The sequence below is a fragment of the Triturus cristatus genome, chromosome 9 (genome assembly GCF_964204655.1).
Source record: "Triturus cristatus chromosome 9, aTriCri1.1, whole genome shotgun sequence".
NCBI lineage: Eukaryota > Metazoa > Chordata > Amphibia > Caudata > Salamandridae > Triturus > Triturus cristatus.
This window is the reverse complement of record NC_140592.1, coordinates 258,975,408-258,998,209: the sequence shown is the minus strand read 5'-3', so window position 1 is coordinate 258,998,209 and position 22,802 is coordinate 258,975,408. Positions and strand designations below refer to the sequence as shown.

General features: G+C 45.2%; 1 protein-coding gene across 1 annotated transcript in view; it reads left to right on the top strand.

Moving 5' to 3' along the window:
* The window catches only part of LOC146797709 (sodium- and chloride-dependent GABA transporter 3), a 929,762-nt gene that overhangs the window by 886,070 nt on the left and 20,890 nt on the right, over positions 1-22,802 (top strand). The window contains exons 13-14 of the mRNA XM_085624875.1: positions 10,821-10,921; positions 20,597-20,767. Coding sequence (XP_085481001.1) covers positions 10,821-10,921; positions 20,597-20,767 — 272 coding nt within the window. The remainder of the gene's footprint in view (positions 1-10,820; positions 10,922-20,596; positions 20,768-22,802) is intronic.

Sequence of the window (22,802 nt, the reverse complement as noted above, 5' to 3'; positions counted from 1 at the left end):
AACAGCCTCTGTGTCGAAAGGTAATGCGTCAGTTCTGACCGGGACAGTGATGACGAGGCATCAGTTTTGTCGCAAAATAGCTGCAAAACCCACTTCTGAGGCCCAGGACTGGAGGGGGCACCTCAGGAAAGGGTAGGACTCACAGATGGCAGAGACCAGCAGCGACAGCTGGATTGCAGGAAATCTTTTGTCTCTGAAACTTCAGAAAACAGGAGGCAAGCCAACAAGCTATTGGAGTCACTCTGGGTTCAAGTGAGATGAGTCCAGTCCTTGTCCTCATCTAGGCAGCTCAGCAAGCAGAGAAGCAGTTCCTCAGGATAGCCAGTCTAGGCAAAGTGGCAATCCCTAGAGCACATCAGTTTTTAACCCAGGTCCAGTAGTGTACTTTCTTGGTAGGGTCAGAACCCCAGAACTTATAACCAAACGTGCCTTTATAGTTGTGGGTGACTTCAAAGCTGCTCCTTGTAGTGCATAGGTCCTCTTTTATCACAGACCTGCCAGCCAGGCTATTTGTGAAGAGTAATCAGACCCATGTGTGGGATCCTGGTTACTGCCTATTCAGATGTAAGTGTTAGCTCCCACTGCCCCTTACTGCCCTGGAAGTCTATCAGAATGCCGATAGGACTCAATGACTCAATGACCAAACAAGTCAATGCCGTCTCCTCCTCCTGCTTTAACACCCTCCGTATGCTTCGCAAGATCTACAAATGGATCCCCACCGAAACCAGAAGGATGGTCACCCAGGCCCTTGTCACAAGCAGGCTGGACTAAGGCAACACCCTCTACGCGGGAACCACAGCCAAACTCCAGAAGAGACTCCAACGCATACAGAACGCCTCCGCACACCTCATCCTTGACATCCCCCGCTACAGCCACATCACCGCCCACCTGAAGGACCTGTACTGGCTACCCATCAACAAGAGGATCACCTTCAAGCTCCTCACCCACGCTCACAAAGCACTCCACAACGCAGGACCAGAATACCTCAACAAACGACTCACCTTCTACACCCCAAACTGCCAGCTCCGCTCCGCTGATTTCACCCTCGTCACCATTCCACGCATCCACCGAACAACCACTGGCAGCAGATCCTTTTTCCACCACGCAGCCAAGACATGGAACTCCCTCTCCATACACCTACCACAGACCCAGGACCTGCTGACCTTCAGGAGACTTCTCAAGACCTGGCTGTTCAAACAGTAGCGGCTCCCCCCTCAGCGCCTTGAGACCCTCGCGGGTGAGTAGTACGCTCTACAAATGCTTGATTGATTGATTGCTTGATAGCTTTCGCAATCAAATACTATTTGCAAGAATTCTGTAACCACATGTGAATTGACACTGTGACTACCAGGACATGTAAAACTTAAAAGTACATGTCCTACTTTTTACTTACACAGCACCCTGTCCTTAGTGCTACTTAGGGGTTACCTTAGGAGTGACCTATATGTAATAAAAGGGGAGTTTAAGGCATGGCAAGTATTTTTAAATGCCAAGTCAAAGTGACAATACACTGCACACAGAGGCCTTGCAATGGCAGGCTGAGGCAGGTTTGAAAGGCTACTTTTGTGGGTGGCACAATCAGTTCTGCAGACCCAGTAGTAGCATATAGAGTACAGGCCTTGGGTATATGGTATACCACTTTACAAGGAACTTATAGTTAAACTAAATATGCCAATCAAGTATACACAATGTCACCATGTTTAGGGGAGAAGCACATGCACTTTAACACTGATTAGCAATGGTAAAGTGCTCGGAGTCCTATTGCCAACAAAACGATACAGCAAACAAGTGGAGGTAAGCAGGCAAAAAGATGGGGAAGACCACCCTAAGGATGACAGGTCTAACAAGTGTCCCCCCAGCTGAAAGTGGGATGAATTTACCAACCTCTAGGGAGCTCTCATTACTAAGGTGGAAAAACCTGGATAGACCATCAGCATTGGCGTGGTCTACGCCTGGTCTGTGTTCCACCCTGAAGTAATTACCTTGTAGGGAAAAGGATAAACTCAACAATTTTGTACTCTCACCCCGCCTTTGCATGAGCCACCTGAAGGGTGATTGGCCAATCTGAATCAGGAAGTGGGTGCCAAACAGGAATGGCTTCAACTTCTTCAGTGCCCAGACCACAGCAAAAGCTTCTCTTTCTATAGCACTGTGTAAAGATTCAAAGATTCATCCAACGCAGTAGTTAGGTTGATGGTCTTTATTATCAGCAGTAGAAAGCAACAGATACCTCCAGCTTCCATCAGCAGTTTCTTCTGACTAACCTCACTTCATAGGACAACATTCCATCCTAGCAACCAACTTAACATTCTATCTTAAAGCAATCCCCACACATCTTCCCCCCTACATAAAATACAATTTAGATAATAAATACAGCTAACATAAGGAACATACAACAGTGATACATTTCCTTTTTTTTTTCCCAACAATTCAAAGGATTGACATTTAGAAACAATTCCAGAACCCCTTGCTTCAATTAAAGGAGCTTGGCATCTAGAAACATTTCCAGAACTCCAAGCAGATCCATCTGCTAAAATAAGGACATTTCTTTTAACTTCTTTTACTTGTATAGGTTGGGTGAATTTGCTTTCCCCCTTGATCACAATGCCCCCTCTCCTCACAACAACCCAATCACCAACTTTTATATCAGTATTTCTCACCCCCTTCCTCATGTTGTAACTGTCCTCTGCGCTTCCTTGTTGTTCCTCCTCCACACTTTTTCTAACTGCAGCATGGTCTACCCACACACATTCTTTATCTTTAAGCCATCCGGGGACTTCCTTTATACCAGGCTCACGTACCTTGAGGGAAACAAATGGAGAAACACCCGTAACTGAGTGTGGCATCACTCTGTAAGACCACACTTACTTCTTAGGTTCCTCAGACCACGACAATCCATTAGCTAATGAAAGTTGGATATTATCCATTAGCAACCGGTTAATTCTCTCAACCAACCCATTCGCCTGCGGTCTGAACATAGCAACTCTCTCATGGATAACACCCAACTTACAAAGAAAATCCTTCATTCTTCTAGAAACCAATTGAACTCCATTGTCCGATACAAGGACCTTAGGTATTCCTTCATTCATAAAAGTCCTTTCCATTAACCCAATCACTCTTTCTGTATCAATGCAGTCAGTAGATTCCACAACAAACCACTTAGAATGATAATCTACAAGCATCATGAAGAACTTGTCACGTGAACCAAGTCTAGATATTGGACCAAGAAAATCTATCGCTAATCTCTCCCAAAGACCTTTTGGAAATTCCACGCAATCTAGTGGAGGTTGCCTCACTACCTTTGTTTTATCACTTCTCGCACATGCATGGCATTCTTTAACAACTTCTTCTATGTCTCTGTCCATTCCTGGCCACCAGAAAGATTGATGGATCCGTCTCTTAGTCATGTTTCTCCCCAAGTGCCAATCATGAGCTATGTTCATTATCTTGCTCCTCAATCCAACTGGTGGTACCAAACTACTTCTTCTCCACAACTTACCTTCAGACACACTTAATTCACTTTCCACATTACAATAGCTTCTAAAACGCGCATCCTGACTGCTAACCTCATTCCACCCATTAGATACACACTTCATGATTTCTTGAAGAGTACCATCATTCAACATGGCAGCATCCCACTCCTCTTTATCAAAAGCTTGTTTCTCACTACACCCGACTGCCTCCACACTATCGCTCAAATCTTCTTCAACTGCATCCACAGGCATTCTGGATAGGCAATCTGCAACTACATTCTTTAATCCCTTCACGTACTCCATCTCAAAATTATATTCAAGTACAGACAATATCCACCTAGAAATCCTGGGAGTTACATTCCCTTCAAGACCTCTTCCACCTTTAAACAGATGCACCAATGGTTTATGAGCCGTACAAACTTTAAATGGCAATCCCCACACAAAATACCTAAAATGCTTGATGCCCCAACAGCATGCCAGGGCTTCTTTTTCAATCACTGAGTATGATACCTCAGCTCCTTGGAGCCTTCTCGAAGCGAATCCAATAATTCTTTCTACCCCATCGTAAATTTGGGATAGAACAGCCCCAATTCCTACAGCACTTGCATCAGTGGTGATGAAAGTCTTAGCATTTACATTGAAGTGTCCTAAGGTCGGTGCATGAAGGATACCATGCTTTATGGAATTGAATGCTTTTTCACACACATCATTCCATTCAAAGGTGACTCCATTCTTCATTAATAACCTTAATGGTTCAACAATTTCTGTGAATCCATTTACAAACTTAGAACAGTATTCTGCTAATCCTAAGAAACATTTGAGCTCATCTTTGCTAAGAGGAATGGGAGCATTTGTAATAGCTGAAATAATACTTTTCTTTGGTTTTATCCCTTCTAAGGATATCTCGTGCCCAAGATAAGTCACACTACTTTTCTTTAATTGACACTTTTCCTTCTTTATCGTTAAGCCATGAATTTCCATTCTTTTTAAAACACTATGAAGTACTTCATCATGATGATCACTATTTTTTCCAACTATCAATACATCATCTTGGAAACATAAGACGTCACTCATATTGGCAAAAACTCTTTCCATAACTCTCTGAAATACTGCAGAGGCAGATGCCAAACCAAATGGCATCCTGCGGTAACGAAACGCACCAAGTGGGGTAACGAATGAAGTAAGGTGCCTTGATCCTTCATCAAGGTCAATTTGGTGGTACGCTGCTGACATGTCAATGACACTAAAAACCACACCTCCACCCATAGCTGTCAACATCTCCGAGATATTGGGTAGAGGTTGCCTGTCTACCCAAATGTTTCTGTTTAAGTCGCGTAAGTCAACACACAAACGAATCTTGGCACCACCATCCTTGGGTGCGACTACTATGGGTGCCAACCATTCCGAAGCCTCTATGGGTTCAATAATACCCTCTCTCAACAACTTGTCTAGTTCATTATTAAGAGGCGCTCTCATTAAATGTGGAACATTTCTCACTTTATGAACTACTGGGGCTGCATTTTTTTTAAAGATAATTTTATGGGCAAAATCTTTTAGTCTCCCCAGTTTATCCGAAAAAACATTAGGAAATTTATCTGCAATGTTGTTGTCATAATTGTCCACAATATGGACTTCTGTAGATGTTACAGGTTCAACAGCATTTGGATTTAAGACTATACCAAGGTCCTTTTGGTGATGCCATCCTAGCAAATTAGAACCTTGCTTACTCAAATAAACTCGTCCATAAACTTTCTTTCCAGCAAATTCCATTACCATCCACTTCAATCCTTCAATGTCAATGGTTTTGCCCCCATAACCCACTGCTTTAATATCAGGTTTACACCAGGATTTCAAATCACCCATGTCTCCCCATACTTTAAGGTACATGTCCTTTGATAACAAAGTGTACAAACTGCCAGAGTCAACTAACATCTTCACATCATTCATATCAAAGCTAATAATACTGTGTGGTTTCTCCAATTTATCAGTACTTTTGGTAATAATGTCTATGCCACAAACATTGTTAGAAGAATCATTTCCTAAGACGGAGAAACCATCCACACATAGCATAAACTCTTGAACATTTTCGCAAGTGTCATCAATTTCATGCACGTATTGGGTTTTGAAATTGCACACTTTGGCAAGGTGACCTCTTTTCCCACACGCTCTACATATCGCATTTCTAGACATATACCTGGCACTGGAAGCAATGTGACCTGGTGCACCACAACGGTAGCACTTGAAGACGCGTGTATTGTTTTGTGAAATTGAGTTTCTGGATTGTGCAACATCAGAAGGCTTTCTTACAGATTTAGATTGCACTCTTCCCATGGGTTTTACGGATTTGGTCTCATTAACACTTGCTTGGTTCTCTAGTTCCTTAGAATTTGAGGTTTTCTGCACTAAACTCTCTGGGGCACTTTTAGATACAATTGAATTTGTACATTTATCCATTTCCTTAATCCACAGATCAGTATGTTCCAGTCCCTTTGCTATTTGTATTGCTTCTTCCAATGTGGGGTCTTTAATAAGCAACTTTTCTCTTACTCTTTTATTATTGGTGCATCTAACTATTTGATCACGTATTAACGAGTCCGCCAAACCTTCAAAATGACATGTTAATGATAATCCCCTCAACGCAGCAACATAATTTGCAATATCCTCATCTACCTTTTGTACACAACAAAAAAATGTATGTCTTTCTAACACAGTGTTGATCTTAGAAACGAACCTCTTTTCCAATCCCATCCTCGTCGCCAATGTAAAGATTCATCCAACGCAGTAGTTAGGTTGATGGTCTTTATTATCAGCAGTAGAAAGCAACAGATACCTCCAGCTTCCATCAGCAGTTTCTTCTGACTAACCTCACTTCATAGGACAACATTCCATCCTAGCAACCAACTTAAAATTCTATCTTAAAGCAATCCCCACACACTCCAACTCTGATCCCTGGGAAGTAACCTCCTGGTGATGCAGGCTACAGGTTGGTCCAGGTCCTCTTCATTTAGCTGTGATAACACTGCCCCTATGCCATTTCTGAGGCATTTGGTTGAATTATAAACTCCTTTGAGAAGTCGGGGGCCTCGAGCATAGGGGCTGTGCACATAGCATGCTTAAAGGAGTCAAATGCATTTTGGCATGCATCTATTCAAATCACATTCCTGGGCTGCTTCTTATAAGTCAACTCTGTAAAGGGTGAAACAATGGTTTCATATCCCTTGACAAACATCCTGTAGTCCCAGTGAGGCCCAAGATAGCTCTGATCGTGGCCTGGGTTTTGGGGGGCTCGCAGGCCATGATAGCCTCTATCTTGGCCTCTAGGGGCTGCACCTTCTGCCTGCCCACCAGGTGTCCCAATAGAACTACTTATATAACTCATCTGTCTCAGGTGATATGTCTCTGGGAAAAGAAAAATGTGCAGGCTTTTATGCAGTCTGTCTTATGGGGATGTAGACTTGGTCTCTGGGCCATCTGTGTCTGTGTTTTCAGTCTTTAAATACTCTATGACTCAGTCCCTTTGTGATTCAGCTGATTGTGGACTGATTTAGGAGTTCATGGTTCGACCTTTTCATGAATCATAAGAATATCCTTCCATCCAGTTTGTGCATACTGGTTCCTTGTCCAACAGCTTGGGGGATAGATGCTATTCTTCTGAAGTGGCCTTCTATATGTCTTTCTTACAATTCCTTTGATCCCCAGTGTTCTACATTAGGCTTAGCAAGATTGGCTGGTGATCTGCCCTGTTAGCCATGATAACCATTGTGTCCTCTACTCCTTCATGTATTAGCAAAATAGCAGAATTAATCAATCTAAATTGAGAACAGTGGGTATTGCTGTATCTATGTCACTTTTTGTTGGGGGGTGGACTATTAGATTGTCTGAGAGAAAGATTTTACAAGTGATCGAGAGTGCACCTACTCCCAGTGATAAGGATAATCTTAGGTCCTTATTGGGCATCGTGGAGTACTTTGCAAAATTTATACAAATATTTGCTAGCAAATCAGACATTTTGCATACCCTACTGAAAAAGAATAAATGATATGTGTAAAGTAGACAGAGTGAAGATGTTTTTAATCAAAGGGAACCTTGGCTCTGTGGGTAGCAGAATGTTCTGTTGCACCCGCCGGATTAGCAGAATTTTCACCTCTCTGTGTTACTCTTTAACACTGAGTTCTGGACAAATTCCACCAATAGCCACATGGTGGAATTTTCTCCCACAAGGCTCCAGAATATGCAAGCTGTCGAGTGAGATTTGGCGTCCCCTAGCTCGATATTCTAATGCGAGCAGTCGCCAGCATTTGGGAGCGGTAACGATCAGAGGGCTGCCATTCGGGTAGATTTACTGCCAATCTAGTAGATTTTCTACCTGAGCATCAGCAAAATCTACAAGAATGGCCATGCGCTCTTGAGCAATGCATGGTGCAGTTTGTGCTAATTTTCAGTGCTGGTCTGGCTACTGGCACTAAATTGCAGCGCGAGCTGAGCAAGATGCATATTTTTTACCTGTATGCGGAAGTCCATGGAATCTCGTAGAGTTTTGTGCAACTATGTGGAATTCCACAGAGTGAAACTCTGCAAGTTCCGCCCACCCCTAGCTGTTTCTGCTCTGCTCACTTAAACCTTTTCACACCAAAGATGTGTACATCATTATGACTGATACCAACAATCTAGGTTTGGGTGTGGTGCTGTTGCAAAGAAGAGCTAAAGGTATTGAGGAAATAATTTATTTTGCATCGAGGTTACATGGTACTGAGTCTACCCATTTCACCATTGCGGAGGAAGCTCTGGCGTCGGGAGTTCAGCCCTTCAAGAACTTTGTGTGGTGTAATGAATGTGTGTACAAACTTATCCTAAACCCCTTGTGGATTTATTCAGCACTAGTAGTGTCAGGTGAGCTACATGTCACATAGCCAAATGGCAATATGGATTGTAGGAGTTACAATGTAAGCTGGAATATGTGGCGCAACCTAGGAATTTTGCTACTGATTTCCTTTCTAGGTTACCGCTCAAGGAGGATGTAATTGAAAGCAAAAGTTAGGCTGGTAACATTGAAATGGTTTGTGCTCTAAATTTCATAGATTATGTATTGGATGGTGCTTTGTTGGAAAAGTTGTGGAGAGAACAGCTGGAGATAGATAATGAGATGCAAGAGGTAATGGGTTTCTGTCAAGTTACTGGCCACATTTCAAGAGAATACAAAGTGATTTGGTTCCATTTAGGCATATGGCTGAGACGTTTTCCATTATAATCATGTTCTTAAGATGTCACCAGCAGGCTGCCATAGTCCAGCCTGCTGGTGACAAGGACCTGAGTGACCGTCCTTCTGGTTCCGGTGGGGATCCATCTATAGATCTTGCGAAGCATGCGGAGGGTGTTGAAGCAGGAGGAGGAGATGGCGTTGACTTGCTGGGTCATTGACAGTGATGAGTCCAGGATGAACTCCAGATTGCGTGCGTGGTCGGTGGGTGTCGGCGCAGTTTCCAGCGAGGCCGGCCACCAGGAGTCGACCCAGGCATAGGGGGTAGAGCCGAGGATGATGACCTCCGTCTTGTTCGAGTTCAGTTTCAGGCAACTGTTCTTAATCCATTCGGCGACTGCCTTCATTCCTTCGTGGAAGTTGGTTTTGGCGGTGGTGGGGTCCTTGGTGAGGGAGAGAATCAGCTGGGTGTCGTAGGCGTATGAGACAATGTTGAGGTTGTGTGATTGGACGATGTTGGCGAGCGGTGTCATGTAGACGTTGAAAAGGGTCGGGCTGAGGGATGATCATTGGGGTACACTGCAGGTGATCTTGGTGGTTTCGGATCGGAATGGGGGAGGTGGACTCTCTGGGTTCTGTTGGTGAGAAAGGAGGTGATCCAGTCCAGGGCCTTGTCATGGATCCGTGCGTTGTGGAGGCGTGTGCATAGGATGTGGTGGCAGATGGTATCGAAGGCGGCAGAGAGTTCCAGGAGGATGAGGGCAGCAGTTTCGCCATTGTCTAGTAGGGTCCTGATGTCGTCAGGGGTGGCGATGAGGGCGGTTTTGGTGCTGTGGTTGCTACGTAATCCGGATTGGGACGAGTCCAGGGTGCTGTTCTCTTCGAGGAAGCGGGTCAGTTGTCTGTTGACTATCTTCTCGATAACTTTCGCTGGGAACGGGAGCAGGGAGATGGTCCGGAAGTTTTTGAGGTCTTTTTGGTCTGCCTTGGGTTTCTTGAGTAGGGCGTTGATCTCTGTGTGTTTCCAGCTCTCCGGGAAGGTGGCGGTCTCGAAGGAGCTGTTGACGATCTTCCGGAGCTGGGGTGCGATGACGGAGCTCGCTTTGTTGAAGATGTGGTGGGGGCAGAGGTGTGATGGTGAGCCAGAGTGGATGGTGATCATGGTTTTGATGGTGTCTCCGTCGTTGACGTGTTTCCAGGAGAGGAGGAGGCTGGTGTGACTGGGGGGCAGGGGTCTGAGGCGCAACCTCGCAGCAGCCGCCATTAAGAAGGGGAGGTGGGAGGTCGGAGCAGCTGGGAGGCAGGTGCAGGGCCAATGGGCGGGTGAGGGGGCTGGGCGGCAGGGGACGCAGAGGCAGGAAAAGTGAGGCAGAAGGCGAGTGGCAGAAGGCCAAAAGTAAAGAGATGCAATGGAGAGAGGACAGCCTAAATGGTGAGAAATGGGCGGAATAGAATGAAGCTACAGGCAAGAGGGCAAAAGCTACAGGCAAGAAGGCAAAAGTAAAAAGGCAGAAAAAACAGCAGCAGGGAAGCAAGAAGGCAACACAGGAGGCTCAAACTTGCGGCAGCAGCAAGGGCTGGAGCACTGGTGCAGCTAGGTGGAGCTGTGCAGCGTGGAGAGTGACCTGCCCGGAACAAGCTCCAGGGTCTAAAAGGGTATCCAGTAGAGATTGCAGCAGATAACAGAACCCAACTGTTGTCCACCCAAATACAGGCTTTCATGGATACTGCTGGGATACATCACGTCAAAACTTCTTTGTATCATCCCACCTGTAATAGGCTTGTGGAAAGAGTAAATTATGATCCTTTGCAATTGGCTTTAGTAAAAAGTCTTGAGTAGAGGCCTTCTATAAGTATTATGCTCTTGGCAATGACAACCAACCAGCTCATAAGTAATGCAAATATAGTTTGTGTGGTGATTTGAGTCTCAAAATGCTTTCACAGCTTGTCTACCACAGACCACTTTGTCAAGATGTCACCACATTATGTTAGCTTTTAAAGAGAAATTAAAAAAGAAATTAAAAAAACACACATTGTAGACAAGTTTGTCCATGTAGCACAAGAAAAAAATGTCATAGCAGAAATCAAATGCATGTTTGTAAAGTGATTTATGCCTTTCAGACAGTATATGTGTGGTTTCTGTTTTACAGGAAGCAATCGATTTTATGATAATATAGAGGACATGATCGGATACAGGCCATTCGTGTTAATTAAGTGGTGTTGGATGCTATTTACGCCCGGCATATGTGCTGTAAGTATTTTTTACAAATTGCAACACTTGTGTTTTGAGTGGAATATATTAAAGGTCGAAGATACAGCCATCAAGTTCACGTTGAAATCTAAATTTCACATTTTCTCGATTAAAAAAATCGCTGACATTTTGCAGATTTACTTTGCAGACGTTATTTTCAGGTGTCAAGACCAGTTTGCTTTAAGCCTTTTTCATTTCTAAACACCACCAAGTATGTATTTTCTGGAGTGCCCTAGAGAAATAAACTAATGCCTTTAAATTAAATAAATAACAAAGTATTTCATACAGCAGATGATTTTGTTAATTACCTGTTAGCGCTTTTCTCAGTATTGGTCTGGGTCGGACTGGCCTGTAATGCATTCAGGTAGTGTCCAAAGAGCTGGTCTGACAAGATGGTGTGTGAACCAAGTACATGGCTCTCTGTGGGCCTTTTTTATGGTCCGGTGACCTGGTTTTTACTGTTGATTTAGCAGAAAATGAAGCAAACATTGCTTGTAGCAAGCACAAATGCATGCAGTCTTTCATATTTTGCAAAACACTCATACAGCATCAATCAATCAATCAATCAATCAATCACGGCATTTGTATAGCGCGCTACTCACCCGGGAGGGTCTCAAGGCGCTGGGGGAGAGGGATACGTCACTGCTCGAACAGCCAGGTCTTGAGCTGCTTCCTGAAGGAGAGGTGGTCCTGGGTCAGCCGAAGGTGGATGGGGAGGGAGTTCCAGGTCTTGGCTGCCAGGTAGGAGAAGGATCTTCCTCCGGCGGTGGCTCGGCGGATGCGTGGTACGGAGGCGAGGGCGTGGCTGGTCGATCGTAGCTGGCGGGTGGTCGTGTAGAAGGTCAGGTGGTCATTGAGGTACTTTGGGCCCAGGTCGTGGAGAGCCTTGTGTGTGTGGGTGAGGAGCCTTGACGTTATTCTCTTGCTGATGGGGAGCCAGTGCAGGTCTCTCAGGTGGCCGGAGATGTGGTTGTGTCGTGGGATGTCCAGGATGAGTTGTGCGGAGGCGTTCTGGATGCGTTGGAGTCTTTTTTGAAGTTTGGCTGTGGTTCCGGCGTAGAGGGTGTTCCCGTAGTCCAGTCGGCTGGTGACGAGTGCCTGGGTGACGGTCTTCCTGGTTTCGGTGGGGATCCATCGCAAGATCTTGCGGAGCATGCGCAGGGTGTTGAAGCATGATGAGGAGACGGCGTTGACTTGTCTGGTCATCGAGAGGGAGGAGTCCAGGATGAATCCGAGGTTGCGTGCATGGTCCATTGGTTTGGGAGTGGTGCCCAGGGCAGGGGGCCACCAGGAATCGTCCCAGGCGGAGGACGATGATCCCAGGATGAGGACTTCCGTCTTGTCTGAGTTCAGTGTCAGGCGGCTGTTCTTCATCCACACGGCGACGTCTTTCATCCCACCGTGTAGGCTAGCTCTGGCGGTGGCGGGGTCGTAGGTGAGGGAGAGGATCAGCTGGGTATCGTTGGCGTAGGAGATGATGTTGAGGTTGCGTTGGCGTGCGATGGCTGCGAGGGGGCTCATGTAGACGTTGAAGAGGGTTGGGCTGAGTGATGATCCTTGTGGTACGCCGCAGATGACTTTGGTGGCTTCGGATCTGAATGGGGGAGGCGGACCCTCTGGGTTCTTCCGGCGAGGAATGAGATGATCCACTCCAGAGCCTTTTCTTGGATTCCGATGTTGCTGAGGCGCTGCACTAGGGTGCGGTGGCAGACAGTGTCGAACGCTGCGGAGAGGTCCAGGAGGATGAGGGCCGCTGTTTCCCCGTTGTTGAGCAGGGATCTGATGTCATCGGTGGCTGCGATCAGGGCGATCTCGGTGCTGTGGTTGGCTCGGAAACCAGACTGTGAGGGGTCGAGGGATCCGTTCGTATCGAGGAAGGCGGTGAGCTGTCTGTTGACGGTCTTCTCAATGACTTTGGCCGGAAAAGGGAGGAGCGAGATGGGGCGGAAGTTCTTGAGGTCGGTGGGGACCGCTGTTGGTTTCTTCAGGAGGGCGCTGAGCTCGGCGTGCTTCCAGCTCTCCGGGAAGGTGGCGATGTGGAAGGAGGCGTTGATGATGTCCTGGAGATGGGGTGCGATGATGGCGTCGACCTTGTTGAAGACGTGGTGGGGGCAGGGGTCGGTGGGGGATCCGGAGTGGATGGTGTTCATCGTGCGGGTGGTGTCTTCGGTGCTGACCGGGGTCCAGTTGCAGAGGGTGGTGGTGGCAGGCGTTGGTTCGGTGGTTGGGTGCGTGGTCTGTGCGCCGAAGCTTTTGTGTATGTCGGCGATCTTGCGGTGGAAGAAGGAGGCGAGTGAGTCGCAGAGGTCTTGCGAGGGAGTGATGTCGTTGTTTCCAGCGCTGGGGTTGGAGAACTCTTTGACGATGCTGAAGAGTTCCTTGCTGTCGTGGGCGTTGTTGTCCAGTCGTTCTTTGAGTGCTGTCTTCTTGGTGGTGCGGATCAGCTGGTGGTGCTTGCGGGTGGCATGCTTGAGGGCGGTCCTGTTGTCTGTGGTCTGGTCGTGGCGCCAGGCTTTCTCGAGGGTGCGGCAGTTCTTCTTCGAGTCCTTGAGTTCGTCGGTGAACCAGGGGGTTTTCTTGCAGCCGGGTCTGCTGGTAGGGTTCTTTAGTGGTGCGAGGTCATCGGCGCAGGTGGTCAGCCACTGTGTGAGGTTGTTGGCTGCTTTGTTGGGGTCCGTTGTGCTGGTGGAAGGGTTCTGGTTGAGGGAGGCGGTGAGCTGCTCGGCGGTGATCTTGCTCCAGCTCCGGCGAGGGACCCGTTGCAGGTGGTGGTGGGTCGTGGTTCTTCTGAAGCTGAAGTGGACGCAGCTGTGGTCAGTCCAATGAAGTCCGGTGGAGTGGCTGAAGGAGATGTGCTTGCTGGATGAGAAGACGGGGTCAAGCGTGTGGCCGGCGTAGTGGGTCGGGGTGTTCACCAGTTGCTTGAGTCCGAGGTTGGCGAGGTTGTCCAGCAGGGTGGTGGTGTTGTTGTCATTGTTGTTCTCCAGGTGGAAGTTAAGGTCACCTAGGAGGATGTAGTCAGCGGAGGGGAGGGCGTGCGGGCTGATGAAGTCTGCGATGTCTTCGCTGAATTGCGTGCGAGGTCCCGGGGGTCTGTAGATGAGAGTGCCTCTGAGGGTCGTCTTGGGGTCGGTGTGTATCTGGAAGTGCAGGTGTTCGGCGGTTGTGAGGGTGTCGTCGGAGTTGGTCGAGATGCGGATGGTGTTCTTGTGTACGATGGTGATGCCTCCTCCCGTCCGGTTGACGCGGTCCCTCCGGGTGATCTTGTATCCGTCCGGGATGGCAATGGCGATGTCGGGCGCTGAGGAGGCGTTCATCCAGGTTTCCGTGAGGAAGGCGACGTCTGGTGCTGTTGTGTCGAGCAGGTTCCAGAGTTCGACGGCGTGCCTGTGGACGGAGTGGGTGTTCAGCAGGATGCACTTCAGGTGGTTGTTGCTGGGGCTCGGTTTGGCGGGGCGGTGAAGGTCCGGAGGCAGGTAAATTTGCAGGCTTGGCAGGTGAAGGGTCCGTGGGTGGGTCCCGGGGTTGGCTTGGTAGCAGGCGGGATTCCGGCCGGCATTGAGTGCGTGGAGGGTGGAGGAGTCGTATGTCTGTAGTTTGGGCTGGCATCCTCGGGGGCCAGGGGGCCTGGTGCTGGGCACGGTCCAGGCGCGGACGGGCGCAGACGAGCTTGCCTTTGGCGCGCCTTCGGCGCACAATCGGCACGCCCGCTGGGCGTGACCGCTGGGCGTGACCGCTGAGCGTTCTCACAGTCTCCATTTAAGGCGAAGTGGGAAGGAGGAGCAGCTGGGAGGCGGGAGCGGGGAGGACACGGAAGAAAAGGGGGCGGGGCCGCGAGATCACGGCGGTGGGAAGCGGGGTGCGGGGCTATCACCAGGGGAAACAGGCAATACAGGGTACAAATATCACAAATATCACAATGAGACAGCAGGGGAAACAGTGAGGCAATACCAGGAAAAAACGAGCTTAGGAAAAACAGGCAAAAAATGGCAGATCGTCACAGTGAGCAGCAGCGAGGGGGCACACACACAGCTAGGGGGCCGTGCGGCGCGGGGGTGTCCTGAGAACAGGTCACACTCACCTGCGCCGCGCGGTCTCCATTTAAGGCCAAGTGGGAGGGAGGAGCAGCTGGGAGGCGGGAGCGGGGAGGACACGGAAGAAAAGGGGGCGGGGCCGCGAGATCACGGCGGCGGGGAGCGGGGCTATCACCAGGGGAAACAGGCAATACAGGGTACAAATATCACAAATATCACAATGAGACAGCAGGGGAAACAGTGAGGCAATACCAGGAAAAAACGAGCTTAGGAAAAACAGGCAAAAAACTGCAGATCGTCAAAGTGAGCAGCAGCGAGGAGGCACACACACAGCTGGGGGGCCGTGCGGCACGGGGGTGTCCTGAGAACAGGTCTTCACAAGCTCAAAACAGACTTAATTTTAAAATATGGGCCACTTTTAGCAATATAATTCTCTAATGTGACCACGTTATATTAGTGATCAGGTCTATTTTCTGTCCAAGTCTGACCTTGGTCTTGGTTTTTTGCTATTTGGAATGATCGATGATCACCATCTACAGGGGTGTCTTCACCAGCAGAACATTCTTCTTATGGAGATAAATATATCAGGAGGCAAAGGTGCTAAAGGGGCCGATGGATAATTGGCCGATTTAGATAGACCATCCACTGCTGCAGTCCTACACATCAAGATCTACTTTAGTTTTACATCTACAGCTAAAAAAACATCAACATAAACAAGCAATGGTGAAACCAATGTCATATGTTTTTTTATTTTTACACAAGTGCTCGATAAGACCAATAGATTTGGATTTAGACTTTGTTTTTACAGTTACAGTTTTTTTGTACTTTGCATTGGCCAAAAACAAATGAAAATAAACCGAAAGCACACAGAAAACCAAAAACCTAAGTCAAAAATAACATTGACATACCATCAGAGCATTGGGAAGCTGTAATCAGGACTTTCATGATGCAACATGGTGGTGGGTGGTTAATGAAATTCCTTCGTCAGGCCCATGTGCTTGTTGCAGTAGGCCCCAGGACTTAGGGCAGCACTACAGGTAGCTTGAATGAGGCGTAAGTCCTCAATATAAGACACAAACCCTTGCTTTAAGCTTGTTGTAGTGTCTTACGGGATAGCCCACAGACATCCACTACTGTTCCCTAAGTATCAGGATAATTTAGTCCCGTAAAAGTATGAGCAGAGCAGATTTTCTTCAATGTCCCCTTTTGCTGAGCGTGGAAATAAAGCCAGGCAAAAACAATGACTAAAAGAGCTAAACATAGTGAGGGCATCACTTCAACATACATTTTGCAAATTCTCTTTTTTGCTTTGTTCTGTGCCCTACATAAATATGCTTTGCTGGATTATAATGTGTTAGTCATTATCAAGGCCCTAAGTGCACCTTCAAGCGTTCTGGAACAGGTCACTCTAATATCGATACATATTAGCACTTATTTGCATAATTAAAAACTGAGGTGAATGTTTAGAGAAGCTCTTTAGCAGATTTCAAGAAGGTGTTTTGAGCAAGACTTGAAGGCAGAATACCATGATTCTATAGGGCCAGAAAAGGAAAGTGAGGACAGACAAATCAATTATTAGAGCGAATGTGAAAAGTGCAAGCAAAAGCATTGACTGGAATATGGAAAGAGAAAATGGGAAAAGAGAAGGGGGTGCAAGAAAGTGAAGAAGAAAGTAGATAATGACAAGAACCATGATGGGATTAATAGAGAAGCATTAAAGGAAAGTGAATACTTTGATATGAAGGGGAGTATTTAAACAGAGAGACTAATGAAGGGAGGTAGAGTAGGAGATGGGATCTGAGGAGAGGAAAGATAAGTGGACAGGGAAGGCTTTGACTAAGTGAGAATGGAAAGCAAGGGAAACTAGGATTTTTAGGCACTTAGAAAGCAATGCCAAAAACAGGGATGGGCAGACAGGGAGTGAGGGAGATGCGATGTTGAGAAATGCTTCTCAACGTCCATCAAGAAAACTGAATGGGAACAGTAATGGTACAATGTAACCTTCTCCAAAATGCCAAGGGCTTGATGAACAACCCATCCGTACAATGGCACAGCATGAAAAATACATGACAGCTAATGGCTGCTGGGGCCTGAACAAACACCCACACTCTGTACTTCTTTATAATATAAATTGTACAGTATTTATGACAGAGGTCTCCCAAACAGCTTAAGCTGTTAGTTGTGAGATCAAACAATAGACAGCCCTTGTCCCATCCCTTCTAGGGATAAGGCACAGCCTCAGTTTTATACTTCTTTTATGGGAAGACACTGCAGTTCAAAGAACTTAGGCTTCCGTCGACAATATCATCCCACGTGGCAGGTTTGTGAGTTCTCTGCTACCCTTAGAAACCTTTGGGTCTCAGTCATTTAACTATGGTTTTGTTTACAGTGTGCTGACTATAGAGCAAATGTGCCAGAGAGAATGTTGCAGTTATTCAAGAATGGGATTATATTCTTTTTTTTTTTGTTCTTAACTAACCCCTGGCGCAATGAGCACATATTTTCCAAAAATGTCACAAAATAGAAACAAGTGTCATACAACCAAGCCACCACAACACATTGTCCAGTAATATCCACAGACAAAATGTTCTGGTTTAGCATAGTAAAAAATTCAATATGTCGGTGTCTTGTAAAGCAGACTACTATTTGTCCTTGGCTTGTGACACTGAGGTTGCATTTCACACTTAAATAATGTGTTCAATATCAATTGTTCAAACAGAGGATCACAATGTTTGAGCACCCCAGAACAATACACTCTAGTCACCTCAGGGAACCGTGAAAACAGATTGTCACTTTTTTGTTTTCTCACTCATGCAAGCCCATAATAAACAAAACAAAGACACAAGAACAGCTTACAATATTTAGTGAAACTATTGTGCTCTACTATAAACCAATTGTGCTGCAACTAGAAAACATATGCATGCAAATAAAGTGAGTAGCATCACAAGTAAACTATATACTATGAGAAGCCCTACCATGTTTAAAGAGATATCTGCCTCAGCCTATCCTCATTATGTGGGCACAGTGATATATCATAGATATCTGGGATTAGAACCAAACCCCATATCTGGTATTATTGATAGGTAATCAGCATTTCAGGTTGCGCAAGGCTGGTGCGTTAGTCTCAGAACCTCTCCTCTGGAAGAATTCTCCTCTCTGTTTTCAAATGGCACGTCTCGTGTATATGATATGAGGTGTCTTTTTTTAAAACAGCAGATGTCAATTTATGTTGTGTCTAAAGGCCAAGCTATGTTGTTAACCGAGCACAGAAAGACAGGGCACAGTGATGTTTGACCTTATATGAGATCTTCAGACATAGTCCCAGAGAGAAGAACCAATAACAAAATCATGTGTAGTGTTTTGCCAAAATAATATACACAATTGATGGATGGAATTCAGAAGAAATCAAAACAATCACCCCCAGTCAAGAAATCTGGGTTAAATCAATCATTCTTTTGCTCACCGTACCACCCCAGTTTAGACCTGTCCATATGCAAATCAGTCTTGACCCTGTACCTCATGGGAACAGTCCAGCTAGAACTGCCAAGCCAGGTCCTCCCAGGACCGGAAACAAGCATCCTAGGACTGGTTTCAGGGTAACACCTCTCATCAGCCAGGCTAGCTTGAATCCAGTGGCACAGTGAGCATATCTGTGGCACACATGTTCACTAGCATGCACAAGCACCCAACTTTAACTAGCACTAATTTGCTGGACTCCCACTGCTAGACTCAGCAACAGGAGTGAAGCTTAGCAGTCTGCTATTTTTTTCTCTCACTTCCCTTCGCTCCTGGAGGGCAGAACCCACATGTCCCTATGGAGCAGCCTCCAGCCTTTTGTTGCATGTTGCTGGGATTAGGTTACTCTCTGTTCCAATGCTACCTGTTATTTATTGTACTCCAGATTTATGTAAAAATTGAGTTTTGTTAATAGGTATTTAAATATTCAGTATAGGCCACATATTTATAGATATAGGCAGAAAAAAACTCTCAGCCTTGAGAAAGCCTCAGGCGTACTGTGCCCTAGGTGGTGAAACGTGATGGCTTTTGTCTTCACCACTGAGAAAGAAGCCTATGGATGAGTAATAAAAGCCTATGCAGACTTGTCTTTGAAGAATTTTCTTACTAAATAGTCACAATTGTTTGCTATCCTTTGCTATACTCATGTATTCTATAACAATGAACTGAAAGTGCTGCTAGTAAAATACAACCCTATTCAGTTAAATGCAACTGAACATAGAGGCTATGTTTCCACTTTATACAAGAAAAAAGTACTAGCAACTCTGCATTTTTTTCCAACACAAAATAAAACAAACACGTGCAAGAAGAGGTACAGAAATGTTCACACAACTATGTCACTACATTTTGTATCAGCACAATACTTTAATCAATGCACAATACCATATTTCAGTGCTGTAACCTGCCAGAATAGATTTACAATGACTACCAGCTACTTCATTCTTCATCCTGCATCAAGGGGAGGAGAAGAAAGGACAACCATTAATGCTCCAAAGTGCAACCTGTGTCGACACAAATACCTATTAGTATCCCAGATGATTGTAGAACAATTAGAATGCTATATTAAGAAGGGGCAATTTTAATGGGGAACTATTAAAAATTGAAGTGGCTGTTGGCCTCTTATCAAGACAAGTCTCTGTGATTGATGATCCCGTTGACGGCTGCTACAAAGTGGTCATTCAAGAAGCAACAGTGATGAATTCTGGAGGGCTTCTCTGCCAACATGGTCTGCCATAAGCAATTTGTTGACTCAAAACCACTTAACTAGACAATATCAAGTATATCCTCCATTATTTGTTATGGTCAGTATAGCAGGAAAGTTTGAAATTGAATTGTGTCCATGAATTGATGGAGACCGTTCTCCAAAGATCATTGAGCAATGCCATGGTGACCAAGTGTTGCCACAGTTTGTTGAATGAGTTGTTCAGCCCTCTCGAGTTGATTTATTTAGTTCAAACGAGTTGATGAATAGTAGCATTATTTATCTATAGTATTTGCCGGTTGGATTAAAGGCCTTTCTAACTAAGCCACTACTAACAGATAAGGTATATAGGTTTCATGCCCACAATACCAGGTCTTGTTCCTATTAAAACAGAAACACTTTCTCGTGAAAAAAGATTTGTTTTTAATCTTAGTGGATAGTAGAAATTCTAGATTAGATTTCTAAAATCGTCAAGGTTTGAGTTGAACAACTTACGCATACTTTACACAGCACATAAATGGGGTAAATGAATGCAGTATATAACTGCTTAAACTATTCACTGAGACGAAGACGAGCAGAGGTGTATCGGGGAGGGATTCGGGAAATCATATGCTAATATGTCAATTCCCTTGCCCTTTCTAACCCCAGATGCTCTTTCGATCTGTAAGGTACTTACTTGGACGCATCTATCCCTAGGGACACATGTGTACTTTCATTTTTCCATACACTCAACAGGCTTACGAACTAAATACAACCCTCTTATTATGGATTTGTAAAATATGTTAATGTATGTAAAATTAGTTTGTAATTTACACCACGTTTTGCAGACAAGTCAAACACAATTGCAGACATGCTACATGCTATTCTTCTTCTTTTGTATTTAGTGACATGCAGTTTTGCTTAAGCTATCTGTGTTTTTTTCAGGGAACCTTCATATTTTTTCTTGTGAAATATAAACCATTGAAATACAATAATGTCTACACGTATCCTGCCTGGGGCTATGGAATAGGGTGGATGATGGCCCTCTCATCAATGGTTTGTATCCCGTTGTGGATCTTCATCAAGATGTGGAACACGGAAGGAACCTTTCAGGAGGTAATCAATTATTGCTTAATTTATTACAATTATTATTATTCAACTAAACAATGATCTTGACTTCTATTTTCATCTAAATAATAGCACAATTTGTCATGGGTTGCTTGTGTTTTGTAAGAAAATCGACCATGAATATTAAGGGGCTCCTGTTATACACTATGAAAAACTCTAGTTGATTTGCAATGTCATCATAAGAGGCCACATACCACAAATTAAAGAGTGAGGGTTTTCACACTGATATGTCCTATGCAAACTGGGGGGCAGATTTATCAAAAGGTCATGCAACGCAGCACAGCAATATACCTTGCTGAGCTGCTTGCCCGGGAGAGGGCAGGAATGCACCATATGTCACATTATATGGTGGTTTCCTGTCCTCTCCTTGTGCTGGGGCACTATGTGCTGCCTAGCACCAATGCAGGCACATTTGCAGCATGGTTAAAGGGTGCCTGCATTGTAGGCAGGATTGTTTTGTGGAGGAAGTGACCCTTCTAGCATAAACAAAACAATATTCTGAGTTTTTTTCCTATTTCTATGTGTGCTGCAGAATGTAGCACATATAGGGAGAGGACAAAATGAGGAGAAGTAAACATATTTCTCCTTGTTACTCCTCCCCTGGAAAGGTGTAGAATTTTGACAAATCCCTAGTTCTACCACACATGGTAAATCTAGGAATGTGCCAAAATCCATTGGTAGAGGCATGGGAACACCCATGCTCCACCCATGGAATGCCTACCAAACGCAGAGTAACAAAAGGCAGCAACTTGTGCTGCCTTGCATAATTCCATATTTAGTAAGCCACACAAGACCCAGCGAGTTTGCCTTTGGTGGCTTGGTAAATCTCATCTAGGATTTACGTGCCCTTGCGTCACTTTGCATGGTGCAATTGCGATGCAAATTTTTGATGAATATGCCCCTCGTTGTGCCTCCTACCTATTAATAGTTCATTGACATTTCAGGATGTAGGAATTCAAGCGAGAACTTAGTAGTATCAGTGCTCACTAAAGGTGTAGGCTCTGAAATGGACAACAAGATCTTAGGTGTGAAGAGAGCTGTTAATATGAAGATAGACTGAGGAGGGAGCTCACAAACAAATCATGTTGGATTAGTGAGACTGGGCTTGACAGGGCATAATCCTTAAATGCTCTAAAGTGGTGTAGCTAGCTAGAAGGGACCTGGAAAGGTTGCTGTCTTCAGAAGGGGTGCATAAGTCAGTAAAACATCAGGTAATAAGCACATACACTTAATCCAGTGTTGAACAGTAATGTCAGCTTTTGTATGGAAAGGTAAATCAACCATTAATGCAAAGATGTGACAAACATTAAGGAGTGGGAGTTGTTATGGAGGATTATTCCATTGTGGGAGCAAGGATGCTGTTACCAGAAGTCCAAAGGTAGGTATTAGTTGGAAATGTTTACATGCCTTGTAATGCATGTCAGGCAATTGGAAATGAATGTGAACTATTTTTCTAGCATTTTCCCAGGTGAAGATCTGAAATACAGATTTGAATCATACTTCAGCCTGTTGATGGAAGTATAAACTGATATGCACTGTGAAAAAAGTTTCTGGTTATCTATTCCCAAAATGCAATGTGAGAAAACGTCCTCTTTTGCATGGTCACCCCCATATATTTGCTAAATTTGTTTTCTGTTTTGTAGACTCACTGCCTATTTAGCTTTTCTGTAAGTCCATAGCATATAACATGAAAATAAATCCATGACATGAAAAGTAAAATGTCACCAATGGACTGCAGCACTTACCGTGCCATCCACTAGTGTAACAAAGGAAATTATGGCTTCAGGCCTAGCATTGTAGCCTTACTGCTGCAATGTAAAAACTGCAGTGTGACCAGTTAAAGTAACCATTTTTAAAAGGTAGAAACCTCTCTTTTAAATAGTAATAGGTCAGCCCTTTCTAAACCTTTTAACCCACAAGGTAGGGTGTGCAGTATTTAAAATCTGGGACATGCAGAGAATTTGTTGCCATATACCCACAGTGAAATTGATCTAAAGTACAGATTATACTACTGCTACATTAT